The following is a 17,135-nucleotide window of genomic DNA, read 5'->3' as shown; positions in this document are numbered from 1 at the left end:
ATATGTCCTGCACTAATTCCTACTTTACTATTATCATCTACTTACGTGTCAAAGTGAATTTAATCCTTTTGGAGAAAAATGGTCCTTATCAGTGTTGTTATATTATAGTTATATGATGTTTTTGGATTAATATTAGGGGCGACCCAAGAATCATGGATCAGTTTCACGTTATGATAATTTCCTTCCTGATCTTGCATTTGCCATTTCAGGGCTGTGTGAGTAGAATAGTTACAGAGATTTTACAACAAAAACAGGTTTTACAGGTTAGAAAACATTTTTTTGACCAGGACTAGAATTAGTTTAGTGGTGATACTGTTAAAGATGAAATTATGCAACTTATATTATATTAAATTACAGAGTAGTCTCTTAGGTAAAAGGTGAGGCATTTCATCTCTGCTAATTTCAAACCATTATGGAGCTACTATTGGCTAAGCAATGGCTTGGGGATGATTGTAACACAGTTTTTTTTTACAGCCAACCCTGCAATGACAATTAAATACACTTTTTCTATTCTACTACTTTTTTCAGCACGCCAAGACAGTGGGTGTGGAAAACTGACAGGGGTGTGCCTGTTAGGTGAGGCAAGGAAGGACAGTAAAGTCTGACTATCTGCTGTGTGTCAGTGGGCAAATTAATGCAAGTAATCTCAAAACCTCAGAGAATAAGGATCAAGACAGCTGCCGTATGGGCTATCACACCTAGAGGATAGTGACTGCTTACTTGGCTGAGGCAACAGATTTGTATTTTGCCCATATGTGGGCTGAGGTTTACTATAGCTGATGCATCCTACTGCCAAAATTTACATATTTTCCTTAGTTTGTGCCATGATGACTTTGTAAAACACTTATACAGTACATCCCTGAAAAAACACTGAAAGAAATATCAAATGTTTTCTGAAATTAACTGAAACACTGTAAAATAATATCATAAACAGTATGAGAAAAGGATTAGCCTGAGCCTTAGTCTTTATTTTCTGTCATTAACATCAATAACACATCTTCAAATAAGAGAAAAGAATATTTATGTTTGTACAGTATCCAAATTGGTAAGAGAACACTTTTAGTGAAATAGATCAATTCAGTGAAAGATTTGAAAGATGCCCATTACCTGAAGTTGATCATTTACTGTATTTGAATAGCAGGTCAAATCAGTGCTTGACATTGATAAAGACTGAGTGATATTCTTAAATTCTGACTTATCACCTAGTTTACTGCAAATGACCTTATGAGAGCAGATGCATACCACATTAAGCACTCATACTGTCATGCTGCACTTACATTTGAGGTGTGGCATTTCCATGAAACCTAGAAAGAATAGTTGGCTGTCTGTACGATTCAAAGGAACAAAGCGATATCCTACTGAAAAGTGTCATGAGAGGTAGTTTCAGAAAGCTGTTTGATTCAAAGCATTTTAAAACACTGTGGAGCCCAAAAAAAAGCATTTGTCTGTTGTCTTATGCAAAGAAAGCTTGTTGATCAGCTCATGCCACGTTCAGAAGGGTTTCTCAAAGATGCAATTGTTGAGCTCGCTCATTAGCTCCTCGTGGTTCACCAGACTTTGCTGTTTTTTGAGCAGAACAGGCTGGCAGTGACACTAATAATTGAGACGCTCACAAAGAGGGAGCTGTCTATTATGTTCTAACACTGAACAGGAGCCTGTAAACAAACACTATATTTACCCATCAACACTAAAACATCTTTAAATGTGCCCACTGTTCCCACATTTTAGTGTTAAATTAACACTCAGAGTTGTTCTAACACTAGTGATTTTGCTGTGTATTAAAAATAAAAATCAATACGCCTATATAATAAAAGGGCAAATTTTTGTACACAGAAAATGGACTAGGCATGCAACATAACAAACAGCTGCTCTGTTTAGATTTTTTTGTGTCCTGTGATGCTTTTGCTCCTTGTCAGTAGGCCTGCATCCTCTAAACACCTTAAAAATAACAGAAGTGGTGACTAAATATGATGTGGACTGGTGATGCTCCCAACATTATCTGTGTAAAGGTGTAGGCAACAGCAAATGTCAGACTAAATGGTGGGTTTTTTCCTGCCTGGGTTAACTGGGACACTGAATAAATCAAATTACACTCTAGAGGTGCCAGGATACCACATAAGATCACAACACTGAGTTAATACATTTGCAGTAAAAGCTCACAGCACTAACTTGAGAAGGTTTGCATTAGTCTGTGCAAGTGTTTATTGTGAGTCTGTGCTGGTTGAATTCCACCCAAAGGTGGCATTTCAACTAAAAGGAGCTGATTAAATGTCATGGAAGCAAAGACAGCAGAGTACTTGTCAGACCGGTGTTGGAGTGGGTGTGGGCTCAGGGCGTATAAGAACCTGATGAACCAGCACTGACTGCCCAAAGTGCAGGTTTGCTCAGAGGAGGGCAGCTTTTGAATTTTTCCCAACAGAGGCAAGTTGTATGGTTGTGATGATCTGATAACTGAAATTACTGTGGAAAAGAAGAGGACTTGTGGCCCAAGTTGATTAATTCACTTTGAGTGGAATCAGAATGGAGTCAAATGGCAGATCTGATCTACATGGTGAGTTCATCCTTGGTAACCAGATACTCTTGCCCTTTCACCTCTAGGCAGCTATTACTATGCGTAACTAGGCCTAAAAGTACACCTATTTATTCCTTTTAGCCTACAAGCATGTTATTCATGTGTGTTTTAAGATTCAAGACTTTTTTTTTATTGAATATATGTATCTCTTAAATTATCAAAAATAATGTGCATCCTGTGGGTGGAAACAGTGCTATTCAATCGCCTACAGACCTTTTATATTTTTTGGTTATTTGTGGTTTTGTTTTGGTTCACGTCTGTTGCCACAACAATGTCAAGTTTCACTCATCGGGAGAGGATTGTATCTACACTGTCATTTACATTGTCTGGTCACAATCGGACACAGAAGTAGGCTATAAAAGGCATTGAAATGTTTGAACTTTGTTTCCGTCTAATTACCTTCACGCGTAGGTAAATCCAATCACAGCTGCATTTTCATATATAACCTATAGAGGCATTTCAACAGTGGGTGGTGCTGTGAGGGTAACCTGATTGATGAATCTTATTGCCAAAATTGAATCTTTTTCTCAGTTTGTGCTCAAATGACTTTAAAAAACACATCGCTTAATAAATACACTGGAAAAATATCAAATGTTGTCTGAAATTGGCTGAAGGTTTGTGGATCATTACCAGAAACAGTATGTGATAAGGATTGTCTGATGTTGTCTTTGTTTATTTTCTGTCATCAATGACGCATCTTCAAATAAGAGGAAAGTATATTTACTGTTTGTACAGTATCCAAACTGGTAAGAGAACACTTTTAGTGAAATAGATCAACTTAGTGAAATGATTAGAAAGATGTCCATTACCTGAAGTTGATCAGGAGCTTCTGAGTTGAAACCGACAAGAATATTTTACATTATTATTAATTATGAGATAAATCAAATTCTTTTAGTGTATTTGATTTTTAGGCCAAATCAATACTTGATCTTAAAATATATTTGGTGATATTTTCGAGTTCTGACTATCACCTGGTTTTCTATAGACTATTTCCTGAGACCAGATGCACACCGGCTATGTAATATAGTATTTATATTTAGTATTTCATATGGGCCTAAAGCCTTTAACAGATATTCAACACTGGGTGGCGCTGTGAGGGTACCCTAATTATAACTACGGTACAAGAAACAACAGTACATTGAGAAAATAAATCATGTCATCCACACATCCAACACACTCCAGTGTGCTTTCATACTGCAGCCTGCGCTGGGATTTGACTCGAGACTCGTCATTACCACAGTACTGACAGTGTATAAATACATTCAAACAGTTTGCCTGTAGTGTTATAACTCCTCTCCATGGGTGTGCACAACTGGACAGTTACTGCCACGGGAACATGTGTCTGTAACAGAGATGATCTTAGACCCGCCCCATGAGTGGGGAGCTGCGCTGTGTACCTACTTCTCTTCCTGTGCACATACATAATACACAAACTGGATATGGGTTTTTTCGTGTTGTGACAAAAGTTCACGGCAGCCCACAATGTTTTGTTTTCGTGAAAACACGAGGCAGACCTCCCATGGGCGGAACAATCTTGAACTCCTAGGTAAGTTCTCCAAATGCGCAAAATGCGTCTGGGTTTACGTGCCGGGCAGAGGGGCGCTCGATGCAAATACTGTGCCAACATACGCGTGCACGCACACACCTTTTACGCCACATGTTGAGTTAACATAAATCATATGTGGAGTGTAAAGACACTCTATGAAGACGGTTTCCTCGTTGACTGAGCTTTATTTCTTTTAGACGTGATTACATCTGATTTTCTATCAGATGAAGGCACAAACAGGAAGGAGTTTTTACCATCAACCACATTGATTTCGGGGAACTTCTTTGAGGTTTTACTGTCGATCTGCCTCCTGTGGTCTAATGAAACATATACATTACCGACACTACTACTATTACTCAACTTATAGTGTAGGAATATGTGAGAAATTTCCCACTGAGCCATTTTTTTCCCTCCATTTAGCACTCATCAGTGGTGTCCCAAAACAAACTCGTTTTCTTCATGCTTGGAATCTAACAGTGCTCTGACTCTCTTTCAGGTTATAGCCTATGTGAACCCACAGCCTGACATTATGCCTTGCCTCAGGGTTTTCATTTCACAATAACTTAGGCTATATTCAAGCCCTAACTTGTCTTACTGCCCTGTGATATACTGATTCTTATCTACTATTGCATCTGAAACTGATTAGCTTGCAAAAAAAAAAAAAAAAGGAAAAGATAAGTCATCTGATTCTCATAAACTTCCCAAATGTAGGTCTATGGCATGACTCACTTTTATGATTTGGGAAGTGGGGCCAGTTTTAAGCAGATCAGCGTGTTTGTGGCTGCCCTATTTGTGTTGTAGAAATCTGGTAGCTTATCAAATCTCATCAGAGTAAAGCAACTTATATAGAAAAGGAGTTCACAGGCAAGTTGGCAACTGTGCCGCTTCACTTCAGTTATGGCGCTTAAGGAAACTTTGACTGAGCAGAGGCGGAGCTGAAGTTCTTAAAATGTTTTGTCGAGTGCTCCTCCCTGCCTGCAGAGAAGCCAGGGAGCATAAACAGTGAGTTGTGAGTTGACAAAAACATGCTTGTGATGTTGTGGTCCTGCCCACAACCCTGACAGAGTCCCCAGTGAGCTGTAATGAAGTTAAGTTGTCCCTAAAAGCCCCGTGCTTCCTGAAAAAAACATCAGCAATTTCTTGCTGTCATTTTCTTTTTTCTCTTTTTTGATTATGCAGTGCTCTGTATTACATTTAATAATATTTCGAACTTGTGTGATGCAAAAATGATGTGCAAATGTTTGATCTACTTACATACAATGACACGAGATTGCTTTAATTATATACTCAAGGAAAACAAACTAAAAACTGTCCTCCCTATATTGTCCCGTGATTGCACAGTTTTAAGAAGGTCATTATCAGTAAATTGCTTCACCTGAACGAGAAACCTCTGGTGGTGCCCTTGTGGTGTGAAATGATGTATGAAACTGTGTACGAAACATTGCACTGCACACATTACAGTAGAGCTGTAGGACTCAAGCCCATTGGTTCTTCCCCATGTTTAAAAAAATGTGGAACTAGTTTTTATTAGATGCGACTTAAACAGGAGAAAACAAACTTCTTCTGAATAAATATAGAACTTATTGTAATGATGGGATTCACGTATGTGTTTTGATGTTTTTTGAACAACAACAGAGCAGAGGGAACTATCAGTTTCAGGTTCTGGCTTAACAGGAAAGATTTGTAGTAGTAGGACCAGTTTATTGTTGGGTTTTGATTCTTTTCGTGAGACCAGAATATGTCTGTGTCTGATCTTTTAGGTATCATCAACATTTTCCTCCATATAAATACCTTGTTACACTTAACACAGTGGACCATCTAACTGTATCAAATTTTTCTAACTTTGCCTTTTGTCCTCACTTTGCAGACATTAACGGAGATGAAAACCTTAAGTTTCTGCTAAAAGGTGGGGAGCTGGTCAAGATTCGCTCAGGCTCCTGGCAGAAGACCCGGTTCTTCAAATTGCAGGATGACTGCAAGACCTTGTGGCACGAGTCCAAGAAAACATTAAATAAAAACCAGACCTGTGAGTGTGATCTCCTACTAGGTGACATGTGAAGTTTGTGGATGTGTGTGATTATAAGATAAATTATATAAAACCTGTTGGCATGCATGTCCTTTTGCTACTAATCTGTCAACCTGGTGCTTCACATCTAACAAAAGCTTCTCCGCTAACAGCACAGACACAAACACACCCCTCACATTCCACTGGTGGTGGTCGAATGGAAACATCTCACACAGATAACACAGTATAACCAAAGTCAGGCTGGAAACTAGTGTGAATCCTGACTGAATGTGTGTCCATGAGATATTTTTTCTTTGATTTCTGGTTCAGCGATCCACTGTCAGGATGTGAATGTCAATACGTCTTCTTGAAGCTCTGATAGCTTTAGTTTTCCTCCAGTCCCAGTGGCTGGTACTACCACAGCTGATAACCTCTGTCCTGAGGCTGAGCTTTGAACAAACACTGAAAAAACAGAGCAGTTTACCTGATAGTCCCTATGGAGAGGCACAATAGATACGGACACAAAGAGGAAATTAAGTCATATGCCAAAGCTGTTTGGCACAAACGGCCAAAATTGCTTAGAGAGTTCAAAGGTATTTCCTTGTTTCCTAGCCACAATTACCAATTGGTTCCTATTGTGAGAAAGTGTGGGAGGACAGCATATGTTGTTATTAACTTCATCACATCTGAGATTCATCTGCTGCTCTGCTTAAACATATTTTGTTGAAGAAAACTAAAACTAAACACAATGTATATGTTTAGTATATGTTTAAACTTTTTGCCACTCAGTAGTTACATGATATATTATCAGCCTGTTTTTCCACATTACAATTTTATATAATGTAGATGACATGGCATCTGATGGGCAGCACGGTGGTTTGGTGGTTAGCATTGTTGCCACACAGCAAGAAGGTGTGTGGTTCGAAATCCAGCAGGGGCCTTTCTGTGCAGAATTTGCATGTTCTCCCTGTGTTTCTGTGGGTGACTGGTCCAACCTATCCTATCCTAAATGATAAATCTTGGGATAATATTCAAACAAATCTGACAGAGAGGCTAAATAAGTGGTGATTATTTTGCATGCCATTTCTCAACATGTTTTAATGCTTGATTACATGAAAATCTCTACTGATTTATTGAAGTTGAAGTCAAATAATAATGTGAAGATCAATTTTATACATACTCAGTAACATGTTTAAAACAAATGCACTAGTTTGTGGTCTTGGAAGCATAAACTTGATAAGACTGGCACAATGATCTGTAGGTGTGAAAGTCCATTTGGCATTCAGCAATGCCTACATGACAAGGTTGACATCTTGGGCATTATGGTAGGAATATTGTGAATAACACTAGACTGTTGTTCCTTTTGAGACATTTTGTTCATTGAGCAGTTAGCGGAGAGGGTACACCACCCAGCCTTGGGAGTGTTTAACCACACTGCCCCCCCCCCCCCCCCCCCCCCCCCCCTTCTCTTTAAATAATCTGACATTCACATTAATTCTGCCCTGCAATACATAGTCTCTAAGTCTTTATTAGACTCTCCAAACTCAGCATGTGAAGGGAAGCAACAGTGTGACTGCAACCAAGCTACAACATATGGCTTCTTAAACTAGTTTGTGGTCTTGGAAGTATTGTTCGAAAGATCGTTGTTGCTTTTCAGCATGATTACATCATTCCTATTAATGCGTGCTCCTCTGTAAATTAAGCTTCTCAACAGTAGAGCTGGTCCTCTTCATGTGTATAAAAACATGCTGTGTGTTCAGAGACCTGTATATGCAGTTTGTGAGAAAACTAAATATTTCTAGCCCTAGAAATGTTACTCACAGTATTTTATATGAGCATGTGTTGTGTGCAATTTGTGGTGCAAAGTGCAATAATAAAATCTGGAATGTGTTTGGATTGCCTAAGAATCCAAGTGCTCGGCAAACAAAAACAAAATACTGACGAGACAAAGGCTTTAAAAGTCTCGGATGGATCTTAAGCCTCAAAACTGTTTAGCTGCAATTGTTTAGTTCAGTTTTTAGTAAACAAGATTCTGGAGCAAACTCGTGTTATGTAACAGTGTTTGGTAGCTGCATGTTGGATATTTAACTCTTTAAGCTCTAAAGGCCTTTTTTCACAGTTGAATATGAGTCTCTCATCTCATTGTTTGCCCAACACAATACTAGCTATACACATTTACACATACCATATGTAAAATGTGCTGTGACCACAATGTAGAAAAGCATATCTCACTAAACACTTGACCTTCCAGAAGGTGTTTAGAAAATTGGTTATTTTTGAACAAACAACACTTTTGGCACACATCTTTAGGATTTTCAGTATGCAACGTGAAAGGGGTAATTTAGTCACAAACCAAAAAATGATTTGTGTTGTTTATCATGACGTGTGCAGGGGCAGAGGAAAAACTGATAAGATTTTTTTCTTTGTATAGATTCCATTGATAATGTTGAATCAGTGCGCATGGGCCGTCAGTCTGAGGGGCTTAATAAATACACTGATCCTAGTGTTGAACGCCGCTGCTTCACCATCACCTTCAAGAACCAGCAGAAAAATCTTGACCTGATGGCAGCCAGTGAAGAGAATGCGAAACAGTGGGTCAACAGCCTGGAAAAGGTCATCAATAAGATGCAGAACCTCAGCCACCAGCAGAAGACTGAGCAGTATCCTTGATAAAGTATTTCAGTAGGGGATGTGTTTGCATGCCTGCTTCTCATATGTTTTCATTTTATATAATCATCCCCCCATCCCCAACTGGCCATAATGCACAACTAATAGGCTACTATATAAAGTTAACATTTTTGAACAGATTATTAAAAGGTTAGTGGACCGTCCCTTGATCCAGGCCCTCCCACGATGTTTAGAAGAATAAGTTGAAACCAAATCCTTACATCTAAATACCAGTTGGTTCCTCGCCTGCATACAGAAAGCAGACAAAAATGCAGACAACATGATATCCCTGAAGGAGCTGAAGCACTTTTTGAAACAGATCAACATTGAAGTTGATGATACTTATGCAGCGGACATTTTCAGGGTGAGTCCATGTCTGAAAATTCATTCACTTTTATAGATGTCAGATTTAAAATCTACTAATTCGGTTGACTAATGGTCTTGTAATGACTCATATCCCATAGAAATGTGACGAATCCAATTCAGGGACCCTGGAAGGCCCAGAGATCAAGAAGTTCTACGAACTACTAACGAAGAGAGAAGAGATATATGTAATTTATGGGACGTACGCTAAAACAGAGGGTCAGATGACTGCTAATGACCTGCTGAACTTCCTGCTGAATGAGCAGAGGGAGAAGGCATCCATTGAGGACGCTGTCAAACTCATTCAAAAATATGAGGTGGATGGGACGGGTAGGGTCAGTCTGCTTTGACTTCGATATGTAGATTACATGGGACTACAAATGTTTTTAACATTAGTGTTGATCCCCTCTAAAAAAGAAATAACACAATTAACCGATCAGCAGTACACACATGATATTGCATCATATTCATCATATCTGTCTGTCCTCTGTTCACCAGCAAAGGAAAAGAATCTCATGACCAAAGATGGCTTCCTGATGTACATGACCCATGAGGATAGCTCAATCTTCAACCCAGCCCACAAAAACATGTATCAGGATATGACCCAGCCCCTCAACCATTATTACATCTCCTCCTCGCACAACACGTATTTGATGGAAGACCAACTCAAGGGACCCAGCAGCACAGAGGCTTACATAAAGTACGTACTTTTACTAACCCATTCTACATAATATTAACTGAAACAGCATGTGGGTACTATAAATAAATGTTACACAGGTCACCAGTAAAAGGTCTGGTGCAGGATCAAACCTCATTTGAGCTACTAAAATAAAATGTAGTCAGTCTCATAAAATATCAGTCTCTTGAAAGATTAACCACAAATTTGGTGGTTAATATTTAATAAAATTAACAAAATATGTGGAAAATACAGTAAAATGATTACCACTTAAAAATAGCTGTACTTATATTGCACAGCATTACAATAACAGCAGCAATCATTCACCCAACAAGATTAAAGTGTAACAGATACCAGGCACAACTTGGAAATGCAAAGCTAAAAAATAAATTTGTGTGTGTGACTGTGTGTGTGTGTGTGTGTGTGTGTGTGTGTGTGTGAGTGTGAGGGGGGAGAGATAACTAGATGCTGTGGGTGCTTCCAAGACCACATACTCCACACAGAGCCACATGCAAGAGTACTGATAAATGAAAACATAATGAAAACCTACCAAGCATTCAGCATGAATATGCAGTAATTTAGTAATTTATCAAATAATGCCCCACCAACAAAATTAATTCTAACTAAATGTCAGTCTTAATGTAAGATTTGCTCTACATCTTGTTGCTATAATGGCAGGCATGCTGTTACATTTGTGACCAATCTGATTTTTTTTAACAACTCTTTGGCACAAACAAAGGGATCTGAGTCAGACTTAAAAGCTGCTCTGTTCATCTGCCAAAATTTCACCGGCTGTCCTAAGTCCACTCCGCTTTACTATTTTTATGTGAAGAGTTAGAACCACCCAGTCATAAGAGCTAGATGTTGTGATGTGAGGTTCCTTCGAAGCATGACACACCAAATTGACAGCCATTGGCGAGTTTTGGGCAAATCAGTGAGCACTGTGAGGCCAATGGTCTTTTTTTTGTTTATACCAGTTCAGTGTAGTAGCCACGATTTAAGCTATTTCATGTGTTCTACATTTTTATTCATTTATTCTTTTATTTTTTTGTCTCTACCTCATTGAGTCTTGAGTTCTTCAAGGGCTGATAACGCCAGTTCCATTTGCAACCTTTTATCAGACATGTTCTTGATTAGAAGCAGCTAAATCATGTGGTGGTTTGTATATCCACATTATAGGTCTTTTGCTTTCCCTTTTTGAATGACAGATTCCTGGTATGAAGAGGTATTTCTCACAGGCTGCTGGACAACACATGTGCTAGTTGGCCAATGCTTGAAGTCTGTGCTGTGTCTTCAAGTGCCAGTTTTTAGCCCAGATGAAGGACCAGTCAGCCTTCATCTTCTCTAGGTCTCTAAGGTTGACTAGGTGCATCTGTGCTCTTAAGGGCATAATGTTTTGGATTTGTCCATTGCTGTTTGCTGCAGTTTGTGAGGTGAATTTGTGAAACCAGAGAGACAAGCACAGTGTCTTTCTGTTGGTTTGGGAATGGATGTCAGAAAGTATACATGCAGAGGAGGAAAAAGATATTGAACATGCCTCGATTTGTTTGCTGTTCTCTGGTTCTTTTTTTGCTGAGTACACATCTGCATTGAAATTATGAAGTTAGGTCTTTTCTCCCTTGCTTTGATAAGAGATTTGAAGTAATTTTGTTGAAAGGCCAGTGATATTACAAGAATGTCTAGTGATATTACAAGAATGTCTAATACTAACATTTACACTCAGTTTGCAGGTAATTATATGCACTAGTTAAAACCAAAGCAGTCCAACCCAACAGTCATGCAACAAATCTTCCTTCATGAAGGTGATAATGTTCAACAAACACCTACATGAAGGTAAATTCATTGCAGGACTCTTGTGTTTTACTGCTTCAGTTTTAGCATGAAGTAAATGATACTGCAAGCTGAGTGTGTACTACTGTAGCGAGAACCAGTGTACTATCACTAGGACTGAATGAAAACTTTTGCGAATTTCCTTTGATTGAAATGCAAGCAAAGTTTCTGACATGTGAAAGGTCTAGAGTGATCTTGATGGTATACAGGTTTTCTTGAATAATTTCTCTCCTTGAAGAGCACTGATGAAGAGCTGTCGCTGTGTGGAGCTGGACTGTTGGGACGGGCCTAATGGAGAGCCTATTATTTATCACGGCTACACACTCACATCCAAAATACTCTTCAGAGACGTCATCCAGGCCATCAAAACCTACGCCTTCAAAGTATGTGATTATATTGTATTACCTGTGGGACAGTGTGTCTCAGACTGCTAATGCGGATGATTGCATTTTATGTCCTGTTGTTCTCAATGATACGCTTTTGGAGAAGCTCTGATCATTAATCCTCAGTGAGCATTTGTTTCCTTTGTTTAACAGACATCTCCGTATCCAGTGATCCTGTCCCTGGAGAACCACTGCACCGTGGATCAACAGAAACTCATGGCCCATTACATGATCTCCATCCTGGGTGATGCTTTGGTCACAAAGCCTCTGAGCAGGACCATGCCTACCACCTTCCCCTCGCCTGAGGTGTGTAGCCTTTAACCTCAGCTTTTCATTAATATTTATTATACAGAACAATCAATCTGGTTGGAGACTTAATGTGAATACCTGACCAAAGCAACATCTTGAGGGTGGTATTTTATTGTCTTATATCATTCATTGCTTCATAGGAAGTTGCTGATTAATTAATACCTTATTACAAGATGTGTAGCCTGTCATCGTTCCAGGTTTTTTTCTGGAGGTGGTGTCATTTGGCTCAGGTCTGTCAGAAGCGCCTGGAAAATGATCGTCATCTGTTATTATTTTAGTCTTTATTGTCTATTGTGCTGAGCTTTTGTGTACACATGAAATCCATTGCATGTCTATTCCTTTGGAAGAGGGATCCTGTCTGCATTGCCCTTCCTAAAAGTTTTTTTACCCCACTTAAACGGTTTTCTTTGGGGGAGTTTATCCTCATCCAATCTGAGGGTTTAATGACTGGTGGTGTCATATACTGTACAGATTGTAAAGCCCCTTGAGAATTGAGATATCGGGCTATATACTGTAAATAAAGTTTGAAATGACTTAGCTGCTGAGTCTCAGCAGCGTGTTGTTTAATAACAGAGTTTGTTGGCAACATTTAACTTCCATCATTTGTCTGGTAGCCTTAAAAGTCTTAGTACTGGAAGTGGCACAAAAAGAGAAGGGCAACCATGTTAACCATGTGAAATCAGCTTCCAGTGACATTCCCAAACCCTTGGGTGCACTCCTGTTTTAAATGTAGCTCCACAAAATAAATGTCTGTGACAGTATCAGTCTCAACATTAAAAGAGCTAATAATTATGCATTGCACAATATTTTCCTTTTTGCTAGTGGGTGTGACTACGGTTATTGCTTTTTGCAATTGAAAAACACAAATATAATGACTTGCATTTAGCAATGATGTGCCATTTTGTACGGTATATATCAACACATAAAAACTTATTTTGTCTGTCTGAGTGCAGGAGCTGAAAGGAAGGTTCCTCATCAAGGGAAAACGACTGAACAAACTGGATGACGTCTTCACCAATAACAACACCATAGTGCAAGATGCTGTGTCTGAGGAGGATGAGGCTGCAGAGGAGAATGAACAAAAATCCAAACCTAAGGTGCGTCCAGGGCTTCTTATTCACTTACAATGATCTTTTTTGCTAGATATTATATTTCATGTAGAAGGAGCAGAACAATGCCTGAACTGCTGTCCTGTGTCTTTCAGAAAACAAAAATTAAACTTGCCAAAGAGCTCTCAGACCTTGTCATCTACTGCAAGAGTGTCCACTTTAACAGCTTTCAACATGCCAAAGACCAGCAGGCTTTCTATGAGATGTCATCCTTTAAGGAGAGCAAAGCATTCAACCTCGCTGAGACCTCTGGTAAACCTTGCATCGTACTGACCTTACTGACATGTTAGAGTTAGACACTGACTCAGTCATGAGTTCTCATGAGCAGAGTACAAAAAATGTGTTAATTCATTTGTGTTAATGTGTTCTCATAGCTACTGCCTTCATGCATCACAACATGGACAAACTCAGCAGGATCTACCCAGCCGGCTCCAGAACCGACTCCTCCAACTATAATCCAGTACCCATGTGGAATGTTGGCTGCCAGATAGGTGAATTTTCATTAACATATATAGAGACCCAGCCTCATCAGTAATAATATTACTACTACTACTACTATTGATAATAATAATAATAATAATATATTATTATTAATGCAGTGTGATGGTTTCACTCCCTTATCTCTGTGACTTGGATTTTAGTGGCGCTGAACTTCCAAACTCCCTGCAAGGAGATGTACCTAAATCAGGGGCGGTTCCTGCCAAATGGTTTTTGTGGCTACATCCTGAAACCTGAATTCCAGAGAAACCTGTCTTCTCAGTTTAATCCCAACACACTTACTAAAGGGCCCTGGCTAAAGAAGAAGAACTTTCATGTCATGGTGAGGGTTATTTGTGTTTAAACCTGAAAGATAGATGTTTATTGGAGTTAAAGGTGCTCATTGGATTTTTCTCGTAAACATAGATGTGTTTGCATTCAGTTCAGCTTGTCAACAAGCTTTGAATGCTCATAAAACCTTTAAGTGCTTGTGTTTTACAATACAATGACGTGTTTCTTGGCACATCACCACCAGCAGTGAATCAGCAGAGCAGTGGGAAACTGTGGGAACCTTGGTGGAAGGAGTGCTCAGGTCTTAACTAAAAGTAGGGATAGTGTAGAAATGCTGTGTTACAAGTACTGTAAAAGTCACCCATTCAAACTTCTACATGAGTAAAGGTACAGCTTTACAGTACAGTATTACCATCAAACCACCAAAAGTAAAATAACATCCATCCATCCATCCATCCATCATCTATACCTGCTTATTCCTTAACCAGGGTCCCAGGGATCTGCTGGAGCCTATCCCAGCTCTCTTTGGGTGAAAGGCAGGGGTACACCCTGGACAGGTCACCAGTCCATCACAGGGCCACATAGAGACAAACAACCTCACACACTCACACTCACTCCTATGGGCAATTTAGAGTCACCAATCAACCTGACATACATGTTTTTGGACTGTGGGAGGAAACCAGAGTAGTAAAATAACTCATTATGCAAAATGACAGATTTCAGAATGTTATAGTATATTACTGTATATTAATTATCAGTGCAATAGCACTTTAATACTGCAGCTGGAATCGGAGCGCCTAATTTTAATGGCTTTAAGAAGTTGTTTAATTATGCATCATAATTTATATTTATATTTTATTTTAAGAATCTGAATCTGCAATTAGTAACAAAACCTTTAAAATAAATCTAGTTTGGGATAAAGTAGAATAAACTGGAATTAATCCAGTACAAGTAGGGCTACTTCAGTAGGTTGATATCCTCTCATTAGTCCTACTTGAAAAAGGTCTCACAGTGGTTAGGCCTTTCTGTGTGAAGTTTGTATGGTTTTCTCATGTCTGTGTAGGTTTTTTTCTGGGTGTTCCAGCTTCCTACCCAACATGCAGGTTGGGGTTAGGTTAATTGGTGACTTGTCTGTCTCTACGTGTCAGCCTTGTGATAGACTGGGTGTACCTCACCTCTAACCCAGCGTCAGCTGGAATTATCTCCAGCTACTCACAACCCTGGAAGGATACATAGCGAATGAATGTATGGGCCTACATCACTGATTGAGACTGGCTCAGTTCTTCTTATCTGCATTTTGAATGTGCCTATGTACATATAAACAAAACATTTCTACACAGTGCTGCCAGTGATAAAAAACAAGTTTTTGTATTTAGACATATTTACACATCTTTCCATTGTTCTATTGTTCTGTCTAAGCAGATGTTTTGTATCTGTATTATCACGTGACTATGTACGCATTTTCTTTCCAATTTAAACAGGTGATCTCAGCTCAACAACTGCCTAAACTAAAGGACAAAGCAAAATCCATTGTTGACCCTTTTGTGAAAGTGGAGATTCATGGTGTCCCAGCAGACAATGCCAAAAAGCAAACTCACCACATTGATAACAATGGTGAGTTTGAGCAACACCCATTAATACATATGTTCTGTATTTCTATCCATTAACATGTCACACACTATCAAACATATTAGAAGAACATTGTTTTAAAAATCTTTTCAAAAAAATCTATATATTTCCAGGCTTCAACCCCATGTGGAATGAGCGCTTCAGCTTTGACATCCACGTCCCAGACCTGGCCATGGTGCAATTTGTAGTGGAGGATTATGATTCAACATCACTAAACGATTTCATTGGACAGTACAGTCTACCACTCTCCAGTGTACAGAATGGTAAGAAAACCCACAGCACAAAGATAAGGCAAGATGAAACAATTCAAATTCAAGCACAGACTAAATTACAGTCACTACAGTTACTAAAACATCAATAAAGGATAACCTCTCTTTGTTGTTGAACTTCGCCTCTTCAAAGTACATTAAATGGCACATCTTATTTATGTTTTAGTTGTCTTTCTCAAGTAGAGTACTTCTGAGCTAGTGACAATTTTATGCAAATTATACTGCTTCAGTTTTTCTGTTAAAAAATCCAATTTGGGGTTTTTCACACATCAGGGAAAAGATCAAATGTGAGTAAGTTGGAGGGAAAAAATTAGATTTGGACGACTTTAGCATGTAATATGATTATGGCTTTATATGAAGTAGCACTAAAGTAGTTTTTTCTGATAAACAAAAACTGACTTCCTTCTTTACAGGATATCGCCATATCCCCCTGCTCACCAAGAGAGGTGACATCATCTCTTCTGCTAAAGTGTTTGTGCATCTCATCCTCCTGGATGCCAAGTAGATCCATATGTGGAAACCCTACACGCCAGGGACAACTTTTTATGGAACTGAGATTTTGTCCACTTTTAAAGCTAAATATTGTAATGGAAAACACATTTTATTTTAGCAAATGATAGTTTTCCTATATTTGCATAAATTTATCTTCTTAAATAGTAGTTGTGAGGTGCATTTGAGGACCGCGGGAAACCTGGGATACTAACAGGCATAGTCATATGTGGTAGCCATCATTAAACACCTTACTGGCTGTGTAATTTCTGAATAGCTTTTTTAAATTTTTGCAGATTAGAATCATACAGGCCATAACCCATGACTTTTAAAGAAACACAACAAACACTTCGTCACTTACAGGTCTTGTTCACTTTTAGTGAGAAAAAAAGAGTATTTAGATTTCTCAGTTTTAATGTCATAATGATTTGGGTGACTGGGCTCTACATTATATAATGATCTTGTCTACATATATTAAACTCTAATTTAATTTTTTTTTTTTTAATTTTATATTACCCAA

General features: G+C 38.8%; 1 protein-coding gene across 2 annotated transcripts; it reads left to right on the top strand.

Moving 5' to 3' along the window:
• Window positions 1–2,378: 2,378 nt before the first annotated feature.
• On the top strand, window positions 2,379–17,109 carry plcd1a (phospholipase C, delta 1a). 2 transcript variants are annotated; one of them, XM_026292095.1, is made up of 15 exons: window positions 2,379–2,551; window positions 5,986–6,144; window positions 8,555–8,783; window positions 9,025–9,154; window positions 9,255–9,483; window positions 9,652–9,853; window positions 11,898–12,042; window positions 12,196–12,348; window positions 13,305–13,448; window positions 13,556–13,712; window positions 13,835–13,951; window positions 14,102–14,280; window positions 15,710–15,842; window positions 15,971–16,120; window positions 16,540–17,109. In XM_026292095.1, exons 1-15 carry the CDS (start codon window positions 2,521–2,523, stop codon window positions 16,629–16,631), a joined length of 2,250 nt encoding a protein of 749 aa, XP_026147880.1. In that variant the 5' UTR covers window positions 2,379–2,520; the 3' UTR covers window positions 16,632–17,109. The 2 variants fall into 2 exon arrangements, with proteins under 2 accessions (XP_026147880.1, XP_026147879.1); XM_026292094.2 differs by lacking the exon at window positions 2,379–2,551 and adding an exon at window positions 3,938–4,118.
• Window positions 17,110–17,135: the final 26 nt, after the last annotated feature.

This window comes from Mastacembelus armatus, chromosome 20 (assembly GCF_900324485.2).
Source record: "Mastacembelus armatus chromosome 20, fMasArm1.2, whole genome shotgun sequence".
NCBI classification, from domain to species: domain Eukaryota; kingdom Metazoa; phylum Chordata; class Actinopteri; order Synbranchiformes; family Mastacembelidae; genus Mastacembelus; species Mastacembelus armatus.
Note: the sequence above shows the minus strand (reverse complement) of the source record. Positions and strands in the feature narration are given on the sequence as shown.

Excerpts from the sequence above, each read along its gene's own strand:
- plcd1a (XM_026292094.2), top strand. The coding sequence starts at position 4,055 with ATGTTTTGTTTTCGTGAAAACACGAGGCAGACCTCCCATGGGCGGAAC. Across the intron at positions 13,449-13,555 it reads AACAAAAATCCAAACCTAAG|AAAACAAAAATTAAACTTGC; the intron begins GTGCGTCCAGGG and ends TGTGTCTTTCAG. Across the intron at positions 16,121-16,539 it reads ACTCTCCAGTGTACAGAATG|GATATCGCCATATCCCCCTG; the intron begins GTAAGAAAACCC and ends CCTTCTTTACAG.